General features: G+C 34.9%; 1 protein-coding gene across 5 annotated transcripts in view; it reads left to right on the top strand.

The window, feature by feature from the left end:
• The first annotated feature begins 4,133 nt into the window (after positions 1 to 4,133).
• The window catches only part of NBEAL1 (neurobeachin like 1), a 188,210-nt gene continuing 173,793 nt past the window's right edge, over positions 4,134 to 18,550 (top strand). For 4 of the 5 annotated variants that reach the window (XM_031958300.1, XM_031958299.1, XM_031958298.1 and 1 more), the window contains exons 1-2: positions 4,134 to 4,301; positions 5,390 to 5,669. In XM_031958300.1, coding sequence (XP_031814160.1) covers positions 5,619 to 5,669 — 51 coding nt within the window. In that variant the 5' untranslated portion in view covers positions 4,134 to 4,301; positions 5,390 to 5,618. Of the gene's footprint in view, positions 4,302 to 5,389; positions 5,670 to 18,550 lie in introns of those variants that run through there. The other variant, XM_031958302.1, reaches the window with a different exon arrangement.

Here is an 18,550-nt window from a genome sequence, read left to right as displayed (position 1 = left end):
GTTAAACATGGTAGAAATACATGTTAAATCCAATATATGTATACATATTTATACAATTATTGTGTTACACAAGAAAAGTCAAATCAAAACAGTTAAAAAAAAAAAAAGAAGCAGAAGCAGAATAAAATGCAAGCAAGCAGCAACAAAAAGAGTGAAAATGCTACGTTGTGATTCATACTCAGTTCTTACAGTCTTCTCTCTGGATGTAGATGGCATTCTTTATCACTGAACAACTGGAACTGGTTTGAATCATCTCATTGTTGAAAAGAGTCACGTCCATCAAAATTGATCATCATATAATCTTTTGTTGTTGTGTACAATGAGCTTCTGGTTCTGCTCATTTCACTTAACATCAGTTCATGTTCCAGGCCTGTCTGAAATCCTCCTGCTGGTCATTTCTTACAGAATAATAATATTGCATAACATTCATATACCACAATTTACCCAGCCATCCTCCAATAGATGGGCATCCATTCAGTTTCCAGTTTCTTGCCACTACAAAAAGGACTGCCATAAATATTTTTGCACACGTGGGTCCCTTTCCCTCCTTAAAATCTCTTTGGATATAATACTAGTCTAAAAACTGCTGGATCAAAGGGTATGCGCAGTTTGATAACTTTTTGAATGTAGTTCCAAATTACTCTCCAGAATGATTGGATCTGTTCATAGTTCTACCAACAATGTAACAGTGTCCCAGTTTTCCCACATCCCCTCCAACATGTTATTATCTTTTCCTGTCATCTTAGCCAATCTGACAGGTATGTAGTGGTATCTCAGAATTGTCTTAATTGGCAATGAAATATTATTTTTTAAAAGTCAGTTGGTAACATTTATTAAACACGTACTATGTGATAGACACTATTCAAATTGAAAATAAAAAGATTTTGTCCTCAAGAAGCTTAAATTCTATGCAATACCGTTTAGTTGTAGGTATGTCCTGGGTGGGTGAGGCATCAGTCCTGGGCTCACTTTTATCCCTTTTCCATACTCTCTGACTGGGTGACCTTATGGAGTTCTATGAGATTTGATATTCATTTGTATGTACATGAATACCAAATCTATGTGTCCAATCCTGATTATTCTCCTGAGCTCCAATTAACACCTTCTTAAATGCCTATTGGTCATTTCTAACTGGATGTCCCACAGATAGATCTCAAATTCAGCAAACACAAAATTGAGATCTTTCTCCTTCAACACACTTTCCTTCTGAATCCCCTATTTCTGTGGAGGCCAGCATCATCTTTCCAGTAACTTCTAAAATTTGCTTAATCCCTCACTTTCCCTCATGCCATATTGTATATAAATTTGCCAAATCTTGTTAGTTCTACTTTCACAATATCTTTGTTCTACTCCCATCCTTCTTCAGGCTCTCACCACCTCTCCACTAAACTATTGAAGTGGCTTCTGGATCTCTTCTGCAGGTCTTTTCCCTTTTCAATTATCCACACAGCTGCTAGAGATTTTCCTTTAAAGTAAATCTGATCCCAGTGGCTTCCAGCTGTCTCTGGGATAGACTATGAACTCCTATAAGACCTTTCACAACCTAGCCATTTTCAATTCCCTTCTAAAGAGATATCTTTTATCAGAGATTCTTTATTTGGCATCTATGAATTAAAAAAAAGTTTGATAATTGTATTTCAATATAATTGGTTTCCTTTGTTGTCCATTCTATGAATTTCATAGTGTGATTCTAAGAAAGGCTCTCATAGGTTTCAATAGATTTCCAAAGTTCTACATGACACAAAAATGGTTAAGAAACCTATCTTTTACAACAGTGGTGTCAAACTGAAAATTGGAAACAGGGTCACTAATCCATGTGGCATATTGGCTTTGCTTTAAAATGTAATATCAACTTTTTGGGTATTTTTATTTACTTTAAGTATCTCTTAATTACATTTTTAATCTATTTGGGTCACACTGAAATACTGTAATCTGTTTGATATCTCTGGATGATCTCTCTTGATCTTTGCCCAACTCAATACCTTCCTTACCATTTACCTTATATTTATTTTGCATATACTTCTATGGGTGTATTTGGTTTGCCCCACAAAGACTAGCACACAGGGGCTCCAGGAGGTGAAATGAGTTGTGCAAAGATATCACGGAATAGGCTTTGGCATCTCCATGTTCTTTTCATATATAAAGCAGTTCCACTCAAAAAAGCTAAGTCAGTCCAGTGAAGAAACACCTTCATTCCCACTGGTGCAACTAAATAGCCTTGCAATGATCTGTGCTATCTATTCTTTTTGGGGAGGCAAAGAATTAGAAATTGAGAGGATGACTCTTTTGGGGAATGGTGGAACATGTTCTGATATATGATTGTAATGGAATACTATCATGCTACCAAAAGAAACAGGTGAGATCAGTGTCACAAAAAAAAAAAAAATTAAAAAAATTAAAGTATCAGTATTGCAGTTTTACCAAAAAGGATCAGCATTGAGAAACAGACATTGAATTTGACAATTAAATGATCATTGATACCTTTTTTCTTTTAATATTTTATTTTTTCCCATTGACTTGTAAAAACAATTTTTAACATTTATTTATTTTTTTAATTATAGCTTTTTATTTACAAGTTATATGCATGGGTAATTTTACAGCATTGACAACTGCCAAAACTTTTGTTCCAATTTTTCCCTTCCTTCCCCCCTAGATGGCAGGTTGACCAATACATGTTAAATATGTTTAACATTTATTTTTTTTAATTTTGAATTCAAAATTCTCTCCTTTCTCCTCACCTTTCCCCAGGAATTTCCTTAAGATTGCAAGCAATTTGAAGTAGGCTATTCATGCAAAATATTTTTTACATTAGTCACGCTGTGACAGAAAACAGATTCCCCCCCCCCAAAAAAAAACATGAAAAAAAATAAAGTAAAAAATAGTATGCTTCCATTTGCCAAAAAAAAAAAAAAAAAATACTCTCATGCTTTTAAGAAATGAGAAGCAGAATACTTTCAGAAGAATCTGGGAAGACGTAAAGTCAAATTGAGTAGAGCCCGGAAACATTGTACCAGCACAGAAATAAAGCTATGAAGATCAACTGGGAAAGACTAACTCATATTAGTGCAATCAACCAGAGACTTAGGATGAAAAATGCTAGCCATTTCCAGAGAGTGAACTCATCGATGAACTCTGGTTTTGATTGAAATGTGCTTTTTTCACTTTGCTTTGCTTTTTATTTTATTTTTACGACATGGCTAACATGGAAATGCTTTGCACGACTTCACAAGCATAATTGGAAATGATATCGCTTGCCTTGTGAATGGGGAGGGGACTGGCCGAAGGGAATTTGGAATTCAGTGCTTAAAAAATTATTAAAACATAATTATTTTTAAATTTGTAATTTAAAAAAAAATGGTGTGCCATTAGCAGAAATTTATTGTTTTCTTTAGTCAAAAGTGCCTGATGGATGCCGGCAGAAGGTGGGAAGATGGAACATTTTGCTGCCCTGCCCTTCTCCAAGTCTGGCAGCAGCTGCCGGCCCCAGCACAGGAGGAGTCCCAGACTCGGGACGCTCCCAGAGTCACGTGAGGAAAGCTCTACGCGGCAGTGTGGGCTAAGGCGAGGCTTCTGGGTGGGAGAGGCGGGGTAATGGACGGCACCGGAGACACGCCTACGAGGGGGCGGGGCGCCAAGGGGAGTTCTCCAGATTGTCCTTCTTTTCCCACGACTCCGATTTCGCGTCCAGAGGGGAGGGAAAATAACTCCTTTCTAGAAAGGAACCAATTGATGGGGGAATGAAAGGGGTGGTCCTGCCCTTGGCTAAGCTAGGCCCCGGAAATGATGTCAACGGCGTTCCCTCTCGCTTCTTTTCCGTCTTCCCCGAGGTTGGCCGATGACATCAACGCGTTGGACCTCTTCCCCTCCCCCCTCCCCCGAGTTCCGCTGGGGAAAACCGAAGAGGTTCCCGTACCTCTACTAGAGGAGGGATGCGGCTGCGGTGGAATGCACAACCTCGCCCCCTATAGGTCCCGCCCCCTCTCGGCGGAAGCAGCCAATGAGCGGTCTCGGCCGCGGGAAGCGTCCTTCTGTGTGGCGGTAGACCTTTCCCTGGGAAGCGCGCCGGTGGTTCCAACCCAGCTGGGGCCGCTGCGCGCCCGGCCCCGCCCCGCCCCGCGGCCCCGCCCCGCGGCCCCGCCTCCCGCCTCCCTCCGCCTCTGCCGCCTCCCCCACCCTCCTGCCGAGCTGCTGCTGGGGCTGACACTCGGGGTTTTGGGCCGCTGGCCGGCCGGCGTATGTGGGAGCAGTTGGGACTAGGTCTCGGAGACTCGGGGGGCGGCGCTGGCCCCTCGGACCACAATGTGAGTGCCGAGATGGGGAGCCGGGGCGGAGGAGGAGCAGGGGCGGGTCTCTGGGTGTTGTGAAGGACTGGGAGAGGGGCGGGGGGAGGACCGTGGGGTGAAGGGGGGGGGAGAATCTAGGGGGCGTGGGGGAGGGGCACCCTCACTTTGGGGGAGTTCCTTGTCCACGGGAGCTGGCGGCTCAGCGAGCCCCTGGGGACTGCCCTGAAGTTTGAGCCACTTTTGCAGTGGTCCGGTGGGAGGATGAAATTTAAGGACACCTCCGTAACACCCCCCCCCTTTAAAAAAAAAAAAAGACATCCCACGTTTTCCCTGGAGATTCACCTGCGCTGGGCCAGGTGGGGGCTCCGAAGCCGGGAGGCACCTGGTGGAGAAAGTCACTTTCACTCCCTGGGGTGGATTGTTCCACTATGTAAATTGTCCCCACCCAACCCAACCGCAAACTACGTCCCAGAAAATTAAAAAAAAAAAAAAAGTGGGTTAGGAAACTCGAGGATTTTATGCCCTTAGGTGATTTTCATATAAATATTAATGTTTTCTAATCATTGAGGTGTCAAGGGTGTGGAATAGAATTTTTGCTTTTGACTTAAGCTCTGCCTTTGATGCCAATTTATTCAGTGTCAATTATGTGCTGTTTGTTCCCTGGATAAAAAGAAGTGGGGGAAAACCTCCCCAAAACCAGTCCCTGCTCTCTCGGACTTCACATTCTAACGGGAGAGAGAGACCTCTTGCAAACTATGTACAAACTAGATCTGTGCAGAATAAATTGCAGAGAATCTTAGGAAGAAGATATTAACAGTAAGAGAGATTCACCAAGACTTCTTGTAGGAGAATTAAGTAGGCTGCTAGATTTCTATCTTGGGTTTTATGGCGCCTTAAATTTTTGTGTCGTCTGGGACATTTTCTGGTGTTTTTGTGCAATAGCCAGGTTCTATGGAATTTCATCAGTGGATTTTAAAAGTTTAGTGTTCACAGGTGAATCATCAAACATCCTATTGCAGATTTTCAGTAGATCAGGATAATAAAGAAAAATTACAGCCTCTTTCTCTAAAGGAACCTTTCGGATTTTTTTTTTTTTTCTTTTATAGATTTATTCAGTTGGAGTGACATTGATGAAGAGATGTTGGAGTAGGTGTGAATATCAAACTTGTTGATTTACCAGAAGACAGAGCCCATTTGTTTGGATTTGTTATTTTTTTTCCTCTACTGATTTTTCTCAGTGTTAAAGCTGGGGAAACTTGGAAAATAAAAGGAACATGTGATGGTTTTGAATCTATCTTTTGAGGAAAAAAGTAAAGTGGCCAAGATAAAGCAGGAATGGCATCCAGAGAGAGGCTTTTTGAACTTTGGATGCTTTATTGTAACAAGGTAACTACTTTTCACTTTATTTATAAATGTAAAAATATTTTGTGGTAGAATTTTGTGATTGACTTGCTCATTGCTATAGTTCATGGAAATTAGTGTTTATTCATTGTGACGATCAATTGTTTAAAAAAATTCTTAGTGCAGTCAACTTTTTTCCCCATTTCTTTGGTTTGTACAATTTTAATTATTCTTCAGCATTACAAACTGATTCTAAACATTCAAGTAAACCCAGAGATTTAAAAAAAAAGTTATTTCATTTTTATTTGTTTTTTTCCTTCTTCCATCGGGGGAGTAGGGTGGATAAATATATATGTGTGTATAGCTAGATATAGAGACTGCTGCAAAATTCACGAAAACTTTTTTTCCTTCTCATATGTTTTTGTTTCTGAAATGTCAGTTTCTTAAAAAAAAAAAAAAAAAACCCAATTGTACAGAGATGAGATGTTATTTTTAAAAAATCAAAACATAAATGTTATGAGGTTGGCAAAGGACACAAAACAAAATATTCTTGGAAACTGAGTTTACTGTTCTTGAAGGAAGGTTAGTCTGATGATAAGAAGTTCTCTGGGTCTGAGTCTAGAGCTGGGAGTTTTGAGGTCATCTATTCAGCTTCCTTATGCTACAAGAGAGATAACTGAGTTCCATAGGAGTTAAGTGACCTGCCCAAGGTCATGTAGGTTGTAAATGATTTGAGTTTAGGTTCAAATTCAGGTCCACATTTTTGTGATTTTTACCAGTTTTGTGGCAGAGAACACAAATTAAATCTATGTATGTATTTATGGGAATTTATGGGAAACATTAGTGCATATTTGGGATAGAGAATCACTATATTAATCTGGCACTTTATTTAGGGGATTTAGCCTTTTATTATGATTACATTGTTTCCTTGACAAGATCAGTAAGGAGTTTTTCCAAATTATGACCTCCCAATCCATATAAAATATGATTTTATTTACATAGAACTTTATAGTATAACCTTTAGATAATTTCAGGAGGCCGAAATATGTTGTATAAAGTAGGACACATCTATACAGTAATTGTTTTTTTCTTTTTGTTTTGACTGTTCCCTGTAAGTCTATAGAAGTGTTTGAATTAAATATTCAGCCTCTTAAGTATTATAGTTAAGACATTAAGGTCTATTAAAAGAAAGTGAAGTTTCCAGCTTTCAGATTGGGTTAAGGTCATAAGGAAGTTCATTAATTGAGTAATAAAAGCATTTTCTTATGGTTTTAAAAATATCTTTTAAACAAAATGTCTTTGTTCTGTATTTATGTTTGAGTGGATCAAAACACACGATATTGTTGAAAATGTAGCTTGAAATTAATGGTTTTTTAAAACCAGCTTCATTTTAATATTTGAAATAAGTTAAATTTCACTGCCAGATCTGCTCCTCTTAAGCTTTTTGACTAATTCAAGTCCGTTAATCTATATCTCAGTTGCTTTACTTCTCAAATGGTTAATAAGACCTATTTTTCATTGAAAAGTTTTAAAGATATAAGTAGATAAATAACATTTGCCATGGGAAATACTTACATTAACACTATATATATAACCTAACACTATATATTTTACTATATTTTTGTACAAAGGTACTTTATGCTTTTATATAAATACATTATATACTTGCCCAGCTATCCATACACTCTTTTACAGATGAAAATTCACTAGAAGCAGTGAAAATTGTATTTATATTGTCATAAAAAAAACCAAAAAACTAATGGCTTAATAGTTTTCATTTTAGGCTAGTGAATCACAGATTTTAAATTCCTAACAAAGTTTTTGTTTGTTTTGGAGCTCAGTGTTGATCCATTTCCTGCTATTGCCCTTTGCTCTATGAACTCTGGAGTAAGACTGAAAATGGATGCTTTTGCTTGAGTTCATTAGTTGAGAATAGACTTACATCTCAAAATTTTAAAAAATCAATAGTTTTTGCTTTATGTAGAAAATATAATTGGGAACTATTTTATCCAAATGAAAAAATTCACTACCTCCTTCCTATAAAGAGAAAAGAAACATTTCTTGCTATGGCAAATAAAGAAAGATTAGTTGTTGCATGCTTGAGGTATTTAGAAGAATAGGGATAAATAATGAATGATGATTCTTTATTGAACAAATACTTATTAAGTATATAATTGTGTATGACATGCTGTTCTAGGTAGTTTTGAACTAAACTCATGTGGCATTAATAGTTTTATGAATTAATAGGTTTAAGGGAAATGAAAAATTTAATAATTTTTCTAAATAGGAGAAGGAAAATAAATAACCTTACAACAATGGCAACTAACTTCATGATCATTTCTAGAAAATAGATGAGATAAAATTAGAAATGAATGTTTTATAAGCCTTGATTCTTGATTTATATAGTTGTGCAACTTCTAAATAATGTTATCTAAAAAATTTTCACATTTGCCACTGGTCTTCTAAAAATATTTCCTTCAATTTCATTATAAAAGAAAAATTCCTTTAGGTCTTGGAGGGGTTTTTCAGTCTTGGACAGTGCTTTGTTTAAAATTTATTCACTTGCATTTAGAATTACAACTTAGAATTTCTTGGAAATTGTTTCTTTTCTGAGTGTGAAAAAGACTATATTCCTAGGATCAGAGTAGGTAGTGCTAGAAGGAGGAAGAGAGGGACTGAAAGGGAAGATTAGAGGTCACAAAATAAATTTTACCTACTTCTCAATTTTGGCTACGATGACTCCTGGCTGACTATATTTGGGATGATGTATCCAAACATTATCATCTGGTGCTCCTGAAAGACTCTATTTGAGAACAGTAGTATTTTAATATATTTCATTATTAAGATGATCTCATGGGAATACATAGACCAAGATCTCACAGGATAAGATTTGGATGGATTAGAATATTTCAGTGGAAGAGGTTCTGACATAAGATCACAGAGCTATTGAAATAGTCACTGCAAAGGAGAACAGTTGTATGATTGATATTCATTTAACAAACCTTTGTGAATATTTATTAAGGCTACACATTGTGTAGTGTACGCTCTTTCCTCTCTTTACTTCCCTTTTCCTCCTGGAAATTTTCTCCTTCCTTTTATTATACTGTTTTAAGGTTCTAGACTTGTCTTTCTCTTCCCATTTTAGTTTCCTTTTGTGGCTTACAAGTGTGAGCATCTTTCAGGGTTCTGTATTGAATTCTGTCCTTTATCCAGATTCTGTCATCTAGTGATTATCAGCTTTTTGCAGATAATGCTTAGTTCTAAATAATAAACTCTAATCTTTCTTAGATTTCAGTCTTGTATTTCCAACTATTCATTGGACATTTCCATTTGGATGTCTCATAAATATTTCAAATTCAATATGTCCCAAATGGAACTCATTATATTTCTTTTAAAACTCATCTTTAATAAAAACTTCCCTCTCTGTCCTTCAATTTTCATAACCAATAAATTGTCAAGTCTTAATAATTTTACCTTCATAATATTCTCTCACCTAGCTGCCCAACAGGATTATGTGTGTAGGATGTTGGGGTGAAGGGTGGGGAAATACTTGACTGGGCATCTCAGATTATATGTTTAAGTTTGATTGTACATCCTAATAGTTGTGTGACTTTGCATTAAATCAGACTAGCTTCTCATTTGTAATATAAAAATGATAAGATGCAGACAATAATAATACCTGCCCTCAGGGTTGTTAAAAAGAACAAATGATAGAATGCATATGAAAATGCATTAAACATTCTACACACTATAATCGATTTAAATGAATGTTATTATAGTATCAGCCAAATTAATGTTACTTCACTAGAATACTGTTGCCACGGTTCTAGGAACTTAGGTTCTGAATTAGATGTTTACATTTGGTTTTCTATTGTCCTTAATTGTTAAAGATGTTATGAAATTCATTGCTTTTAGAATGAAGATCAACTTCCCATGATGTTGAAGTAGTTAAACTGGTTCATCAGCTACTTAAATCTGCAGCCTACCTAGTGGACTTTGACATTTCCAGAAGCTAACTTAATATTTTTGGTAACCACACAATTAATTTTAGGGGGAATTAAATCCAAATCTGATTCAAACAACATGAGCAAGTTAGGGATGCTTAGGTTGACAGTCTTTTAAGGTTCAAAGAATTTATTTAACCATATATCCTTTGCTGTTGCTGTCAGAGGGAGATTACTGGGGATGAAGAGACCACTGGATGTATTAACTTATGGTTCAAATTTTATTATTAACTTCAATGCAAAATGATATCATCTTAAAATACAATTTTGTATTTTAACACATATCAATCAGAAGAAATATCCTTCATGTGTGCTTTTGGATATAATAATTCTATGTTAAAATAGTTTAAGGAAAGTTTCCATATCCCACCATAAAGTGGATGGGAAGCTCAAAGCTAATCAAATGCTCATGTTATTTTTTTTTTTTAAACTTGAGAATTCCCATTCTAAAATACTTAAAGACATTAAAATTTTTATTTCTCAAAGATTTTTCTTTAAGGATAAAATGGGAAGGGTACTGTGGACTCAAGCGTAACTAAATTGTCCTATCTAAATTTGTGTGTTTGAACCAAACTGAAATGTAAGGTTTTTCAAAGCAAACACCATCTGTCCCTGATAAGATCATGTTGTTGGGTTTGTAGATAAATAAGTAATTTAGCCAGCATATACTTTTTTTCTAACATTAAACATTTGAATTAAACTAGAAGAGGCATATGTTAACATTTTTTTTCTGATAGCATACAGTGAATTTGTAGGTTTTCTTGTATAATTTTAATTTGTTAATAGGGTTGTCATTCAAAAATGGAAATGTATAACACTTCCAGTGTGTGAAATTTGTTTTTCTGACAAAAATAAGCACTAGCTAATAAAATTAATAGTAATTTAAGAAAAAAAAAAGAGTCATTAAAAAATTTCATTTTCTATTTAATTAGGACAATTTAAAGGATGAAATTAAAATTTTCCATCTTAATGCTTTAGAAAATGATTTATAGTGGTAATATCTTTCATTTTTAAGTTTGTTTTTTATTTAATATTTAACATAAGCAATCCTAAAACTTTAAATTTGGTTAGAATTTCATCAGTATAGGGAAATCTTAGTGTTGAAACTCTATCTGGAACACTGAGAGGGTTAGTGATCCTGTCCATCATTGCACAACTAGTGTGTGCCAGAAGTAGTAGCTTTAAAACCAGTTTGTCACTTTCAGAACATGCTCCTGTTCTCCATGCCATATAATGCTTCTTGACCCTATTTAATAGTATTTCATAAATGTGGCTTCCTATTCACTTTATGGTAGGATATGGAATAAAATTAAAAGATGCTTTATCATGATATAGAGGTGACCATAGATTCTTGAGAGCCAAGACATCAGAATGTAAGCTCTGCCAAATACTACCATACTGGAAGGAAGAGCTTTGACCATAGGCATAGTAGGGACTTGGTGTATGAATTATCTCAGGATTGGCTTAATTAATTTTAAGGGGTTCATGAGCAAATAGCTTGAAGTGTGATAAATTTGTTAAGATGTAAAAAGAGATGAGATATGTTTCAATGGAAAGAGTATTATTAATAATTATAGATTCTAGAAGTATTGGGTACCTATTTCACAAAGTCTCAGTATGGTTTAAGATTCCAGTTCTGGGTGTATAATGTCTGTTAATAAATGAATGCTGGAAAGATTCCAAGGTCCATGAATTTATTTGTTTAAAAAATATTTTGATAGCTACATTTCAGTACAATTGGTTTCTTTTGGATTCTATACATTTTATTTTGTATATTTAAGTTTTCAATTAACAATAATTGCTCCTTGGATAAACCTCATTGGCTATAATACTACCTTTCTGCAAAGCTATTTTGTATATTTAAAGACTTTATTTTAAGGATTCCATAAAATTCACTAGGCTGCCAAAGGTATTGTGATGGCAAATAAAGGTTAACCTTTGTTTTACAGAGAATTTATTTCAATTCAACAAGTATTTGAGTGCAAATATTCACTGATTTGGCATTTGCTTAGTACTTTACCTTAAACTTATTTTCTTTTTTTCCCTTTCTTTTGTGTGTGTGTGTGTGTGCACACATACATATGCACGTGCAAACTTTTAAACATTAATTTTAGTGGCTAAGAAGAGTTTAGAGATACATCGCACCAGTAACCTTAAGAAACTTTAAACTTATTTTCAAAAGGAGCTTATTCATTTGTCATGAAAACAGGCATGTTTTTATACATACTTAACATTTGTGTATGTTGCTAGCAGAGAGCAAAGCTTCTCAGGCCATCTAGGCATTTTACTTGATAGACAAAATGTAGTTCTCTCTTTGAAGCCTCCTGATGTTACTTAATTTTCCATTTCTTATCACTTAAAATAGTAACTCTTTTATCAGTTTATTGCAAACTGAATCTCTGACTTAGACTAAATTAGAATGATTGATTTATTGATTGATAGCTTACCCTCTTGTTAAAGGCTCTAGGCTTTGGAGCCTCAACTAGCGCAGATTCAGAGTCCTCTGAATTCTTACCTTGCTATTGTCTGAGACTTCTGTTTAGCAAAGTTTTTTCTGATCTCATTCTTAGACTGCTTTTGAAGTTTTTTTCAGAATTACTTGCTTCTTATATATCCTCTTTTCCTCATGAAAGGGGAAAAAAAACAGGACATCTTCCTTCCCCCAAAAAAACTATATTGTTTTTTCAGAGCAAAAACAACCCTCCCTCCAGGTGATCTTTTGCTTTATTCTTTTTACTTTTCCCTACTGCCAGGTTTTTCCTAAAGAAGCTGCTCCCATAATTTACATATAGTATTCTTATGTTACCCTGGCATTTAGCAATGACTTGGAAATCGTGGTCCTAAAGATTCATAAACAAGTCTTCAAAAACCATTTTCTTAAAGTTCTCAGTTACTTAAAATGTAATGTAAAGCTTGAAAAACAAATTGAATAGGATTTTAAGTAGTTTCATCATAACCTGCTAGGTATTGTGAGACTTTGAAAAACATATGCACTTAACTTTTTTTGAGCCTGGTATCACTTTATACTCTCACGTTTGTACTAATCATAAAATAGTGGCATTTTGAATTAGAATGGCAACTGGTCATCCCAGCCAATCCTGTCAATTTGGAAACAGAAGACAGGAAAGGTGATGTAATTTGTCCTATGTTTCCCAGGTGGTTGGTAGAGTTATTCCTGGTATTTGGGCCCCCCAGCTCCCATTACAGTATTTTTTCTTTTATTCTGTTCTGCCTTTTTAAGATGTTCTGTATTGTTTTGGGGGTATTTTATACATGTATTAAGATCTTAAATTCTTGTATATACAAAAGCATTTCTCACATTACTGTAAAATTGTAGGTGGCCAGTACATTAATTCAGCGAAACATTTATTAAGCATCTTCTTTATATTAAGGGAAAATCATGTGGTAATATATAAACATATGTTGATAATATTGAATTATCCACAAGTCATGGTTCATAGTTTGAAAGAATTCAAAGACATTCTCTTATAATCATAAAAGAATTTATTGATGCCTAAGCAGAGATGGATCAAATCCTGAGAGAGGTTGGGAGAATTTTATATACTAAAATTTGGGACTTTATCTAGCTGGCTAACAGCCTACAAGTGGAGAGCAAGGTACAAATAAGGGAGGAGTCAGGTTGTCTTTTCATTCAGGTAAGGAGACAGGATGTCTTTTAGCAAGGTATTGTTATTTAGGAAAGGAGACAGGTAGGAAGTCAGGATGTACTTTTTATAAAAAGACAAATAAGAAGTCTTGATGGAGCTTTGATAGGAGGCAAATAAGGAGCAACAGATAAGAGATTGTATTATTCCATATTCCTTAGCTAAGTTTTGAATCCATCCTGGACTCTGATCCATCAGCAGGATACACATTTTACATGGGAACTGTGGAAATTAAGAGTAAGAAGGAATGTGAATATTTTATAGATATCACAATCTTTAATTCAGAACATCAACTATCTGGTACTACTAGTTATCTGAAAAAGGCATATATTATTTGCAAATGAGTTCACAAATCTTGGTTAGTTAGTAAGATATACTTATTAATGTAATTAGGAAATGAGATACATAAATCCTAGAAGCAGTACATACAATGATTGATAGATCAGAAATGCCATTTACTAAGATGAGAATTCGATATTTGAGAAAAAATGCTGGGGAAATTGTGTAGAGCACTTGGGGAAAAATTAGGCTTGGGCTCCCATCTCATACCATAAACCACAAAAAGCTCAATATGGGTACATAGAAATATAAAAGATTATATAATAAACTAGTGAGAGGAAGGATATAGGCGATGAGGATGGGGACAGCAACAATATGTTTCATTAACTATGGATAGGAGGAAAATTGTTAACCATAGAAGAAATAAAGATGATCACTAGAGGAAACACTGGACAGTTTTAAAACAATTGAAAATTTTGAATAAATAAAATCAATGCAGTTAGAATGAATATAATTTTATTTATTTAAAAAATACTTCCCGATTACATGTGAAGACATTAACATTCATTTTTCAGAATTTTGAATTCTAAACTCTTTGCCTTCCTCCTGCTCCTTCCCCATCCCTTGAGAAGGCAAACAGTATGATATTGATGAAGTCATGCAAAACATATTTCCATATTAGCCATGTTCCAAAAGAAAACAAACACAAAAAACCAAGAATAATAAAGAAAGTTTATTGTATTTTTGCTAAATATATCAATTGCATTTTTATCTGATAACGGAGAAGATTAGGAGAGAGAAAGCTCACCCTGTAATGTTGCAGAGTTTGACACAATAAAGAAGTTTAAAAAGTATACTTTAATCTGCACTCAAAGTTCATCAATTCTCTCTTGAGGTAGATAGCATTTTTCATCATGGGTGCTTTGGGATTGTCTTGGATCATGTCTTGATCAGTAGCTAATTCTTTCACATTTAACTATCATTATACTACAACTGTTACAGTTGTACAGTGTTTTCCTGATACTGTGTCACATAAATACTGTGTCACTGATGTCACATAAATCTTGCCAGGTTTTTCTGAAATCAATGTAACTGGAATTAGAAGGGAAATACTGGATTGGGTTATTTACTGAAAATTTGTCAAATATACATAATAAATAGGGAATTGACACAAATACATAATGTTCTGCACATTGTAATATAATAATTTTGTAAAAGCTTTTTTTCATTCATTTACATACATATTACAAAAGCTGTTCCCATCTGTTGAGAAGTCAAGACATATACTACCTATTCTACATATGAAATAGTGCAAAACTTTTCTGCGTTAGCCCTATTTCAGAAGATAAAAGCCTTCCCCGCCTCAAAGAAAAAAGAAAAAGGAAAAAAAACCTGTTTCAGTTTTCAGTTTGAGTCCATCAGTTCTCTAGCTATAGTATGTAGCATTTTTCATCAATTTTCATCAAGTTCTTTGGAGTTGTGGTAGGTCATTGTGTTGATCAGAGTTAGTGTTTCACAGTTCACATATTGCTGTTACTCTTTATAATGTTTTGTTTTTTTTGTTTAGTTCTTACTTTATTTTGTATCAGTTTATGACTTCCTAGGTTTTTTTTTTTTCTGAAATTATTCCCTTCAATTTAGAAAAAAAAATTATTTTCAGTTCCTAATTCTCAGCCTTACTTTTTACCTTCTCCCCACCCTTTGAGAAAGCAAGAAATATGATACTCATTATGCACATGAGGTCATGAAAAACATTTCATTTTAGCCAGGTTGCAGGAAAAAAAAGAAGAAAAAGAAACAAGAAAAATAAAAAAAAAAAGGTTTAATCTGCATTTTGAGTTCATCAATCTTCTCTGGAGGTGGATAACATTTTTCATTTTGAGCCCTTTGGAATTGTCCTTAATCACTATTTATTGATCAGAGTAGCCAAGTCTTTCACAGCTTATTGCTGTATTACTGTATACAGTGTTTCCCTAGTTCGGTTCAGTTTACATCAGCTAACATAAATTTGCCTGAATCCATTCTCTTCACCTTTTCTTACAGAACAATAATAATAGTATATCATCACAAGCATCTTTTATCAGAGAAACTCCCCCTCTTCCCCCCAGTTTCCTGGTTGTAGTATGTGCAGATGTGTGAACTCAAACCCTTTTTAATTTTATGAAATCAAAATTATTCATTTTATTTCCTGTGAACTTCTCTATCTGTCCATCTTTCCTTATCCATAGATTTGAGAGGTAATTTTAAACTTGCTCCCCTAACTTCCTGTATTATCTTCAGAGAGTTTTATCTTCTACTTTCACTGCTCTGTTTTACTTCCTTCAAAGGACTGTGCCAGAAATACAAATCTAGCTGAGACCTGTTGAAAACCGATCTCATGAGTTCAAATCCTGGCTTTGTTGTTTATTACCTGTAGGACCTTGGCAAGTCATTTATTCTTTCTAGGTCTCAGGTTCTTTATATGTAAAAGGAGGGAGTTGATTTTTACAGCTCTCATTCTATTGTCCTATGGACTTGGGTTTTTTTTTTCATCTTTATCCATCAACAAAGTTTTGTCTCAATTCTGTTACTTTCTTTGCTCTCTTTATTTACCTTCTTAAAAGGTGACGTTTTCTAGTAATAAAATTATCTTTTGAAATCTTTGTGTCTTATAGTTTAGCCTGCATAAATCTATGTTTATGAATCACTTTATTTTCTTTGTGCATGACTTCGGTGACAGTGAACCTTAAAAGGCTATACAAATAGGAAATTATTATTAGCACTCTGAAATACTCTACCTTTACTATACTTAGAAATGGTTAGATATACCCTTGATTTTGTCATCACCCACTAGTGTTCCACTTTTTTGTTTATAAACATTGAAATTCCATTATTTGATCATAATATTTCATCTGTCCATCTTTCTTTAAGCCTTGTAACCCTTAACTCTATTCTTTATCCTCACTTGATCTTCATTCCATTTTTTTTCCACCCCCCCAGTTTTTTCTCAGGCCCCTGTTCTGTTTACATCCTCATCCCTTTCCTATCTTGACTTCTTGGTGAACTAGCTCACTCATCCCCCTTTCTTCCTGAATATTCTCTTTTCTCTTATCTAGTAACCACTCTTTTTTTGTCTGCTGGATTTTCATTTTTGTCATGTTACTAACTCTCAATATTCCTCAAAGCTCTATCATGACCACTCTTATGTTTTCACTTTGTATTCTCTCTTAGTGAACCCATCACATCCCATGGATTCAAGTGTCATCTCTATGAAGATGATTTCCAGATCTAAATATATACTTTTCATTTCTCTTCTGGGCCTCACTTCCACATCATCAACTTTTTGTTGGGCCTGTCCCAACAAATTTCTAAATACAAAACTTTATTCTTTCCCCTACTCCTCAAGGTACTCCTCTTGCATACTTCCTTGTTTCTATCAAAGGCATGTTGCTGTAAACATCAACCAACTTCCTAATCATCTAAGCTCAAAAGCTGTATTATTCTCAAAGCTGTATTATTCTGATGCCAAATCTTGTCATTTCTATCTGTATCTTATCAAATCTGTCTATATATTATCTCTACTATGTCTCCTTTCCACTCATACAGTTATCACTCTAATTCAGGCCTTCATCGCCTTTCTTCTGGATGATTGTAATAGCTTCCTAAGTAGTCTCCCTGTCTCTCATCTCTCCCAACACCATCCTCCACTCAGTTACCAATGTGGTTTTTCTAAACCATGGGTCTGATAATATTTCTCCTCCTCTTCCTATAAACTTCACTGGTTCCTTATTATCTCTAGGATCAAATGTAAACATTTCTATTTTGTCATTTAAAGATCTTTATAACCTGAGTTCTTCCTACTTTTCTTTTCATCTTATACTTATTTCAACTCCATGCACTTTGGCTACATTGCCCTATTTGAAGTAATCTCAAGCAAACACTCCCATATCCCAGCTCTGTGCCTTTTTTTTTTTTTTTTTTTTTTTTGGCTGTCCCTTATGCTTAGATTGGTCTCTTTCTTCACCTTTATCTCTTAGTTTCTCTGGCTTCCTTCAAGAATCTGCTTAAAACCTACTTTCTAATGCAGATCTTCCCTGCTGATATCCCATCCCCAGACTTCTATGCAACAAAACAAATCTACACATTGATTGGGTCTGAAATTGTGTCTCATTCTGCACCTGTTTTGTATGTTTCTTATATGTACCTAATTATTTAGATGTTGCCTCCTCCATTAGAATGTAGGATCCTTGATGGTGGGATTTATTTTTGCCTTAAAAATTAATTTTTTTATTTCCAGCTTAGCACAGTGCCTGGCCCCTAGTAAGTACTCTATAAATGATTGTTGACTAATGATCTGTTAAATTTGATATGTCAGTAGGACAACTAAATAGATGAGGCAAGTTAGAGAGATAGTCCTCGAGAGTTTGGGAAAGAGATGATGAAAGAATTTTGTTACAAAGTTTTTTGTACTGTACGTGACAAAACTTGTAGCATTAATTGCTCAAGCCAATTTTTATAGCTTCTTATCTGTAATTACTTTTTAAAGTTATAGCTTAGAGCTGTTCTTTTTTGCTTTAGTCTTTGTGCAGTAAAATTGGCAAGAGTAGAATGAAAAGATTCTTGTGTTTCTTACTGTGCTTTTTATTATTATTCATATCTCTCTTTGGTCTCACAGTATTCTACAAAGCTTTAAAAATTCTCAAGCTTTAAATCTCATAATTCTTGTTTATAGAAGTAGATTATTCAGATTATGTTGTCCAGTCCAATTGAAACTGCCGAACTACTTTAAACAATTCTTTTTTTGCGAAGAGGTACATTGGTATTTTCCAAGCTCTTATGCTATCAGCTTACTTCTTAAAGTTTTAGTTGCTCTATTAACCATTCATATGATGAAGAGATTTTCTGTCAGGCTCTCAGTCCTTCAAATATATAGCTTATTGTTTGAGTGATGTTGAATTTTTAAGTCTCTGGATCTTCTAATTGATATTCTTTCGAGTGG

This window comes from Sarcophilus harrisii, chromosome 3, assembly GCF_902635505.1.
Source record: "Sarcophilus harrisii chromosome 3, mSarHar1.11, whole genome shotgun sequence".
Lineage (NCBI taxonomy): Eukaryota > Metazoa > Chordata > Mammalia > Dasyuromorphia > Dasyuridae > Sarcophilus > Sarcophilus harrisii.
The sequence above is the reverse complement of the archived record's forward strand: the minus strand, read 5'-3'. Positions and strand labels throughout refer to the sequence as shown.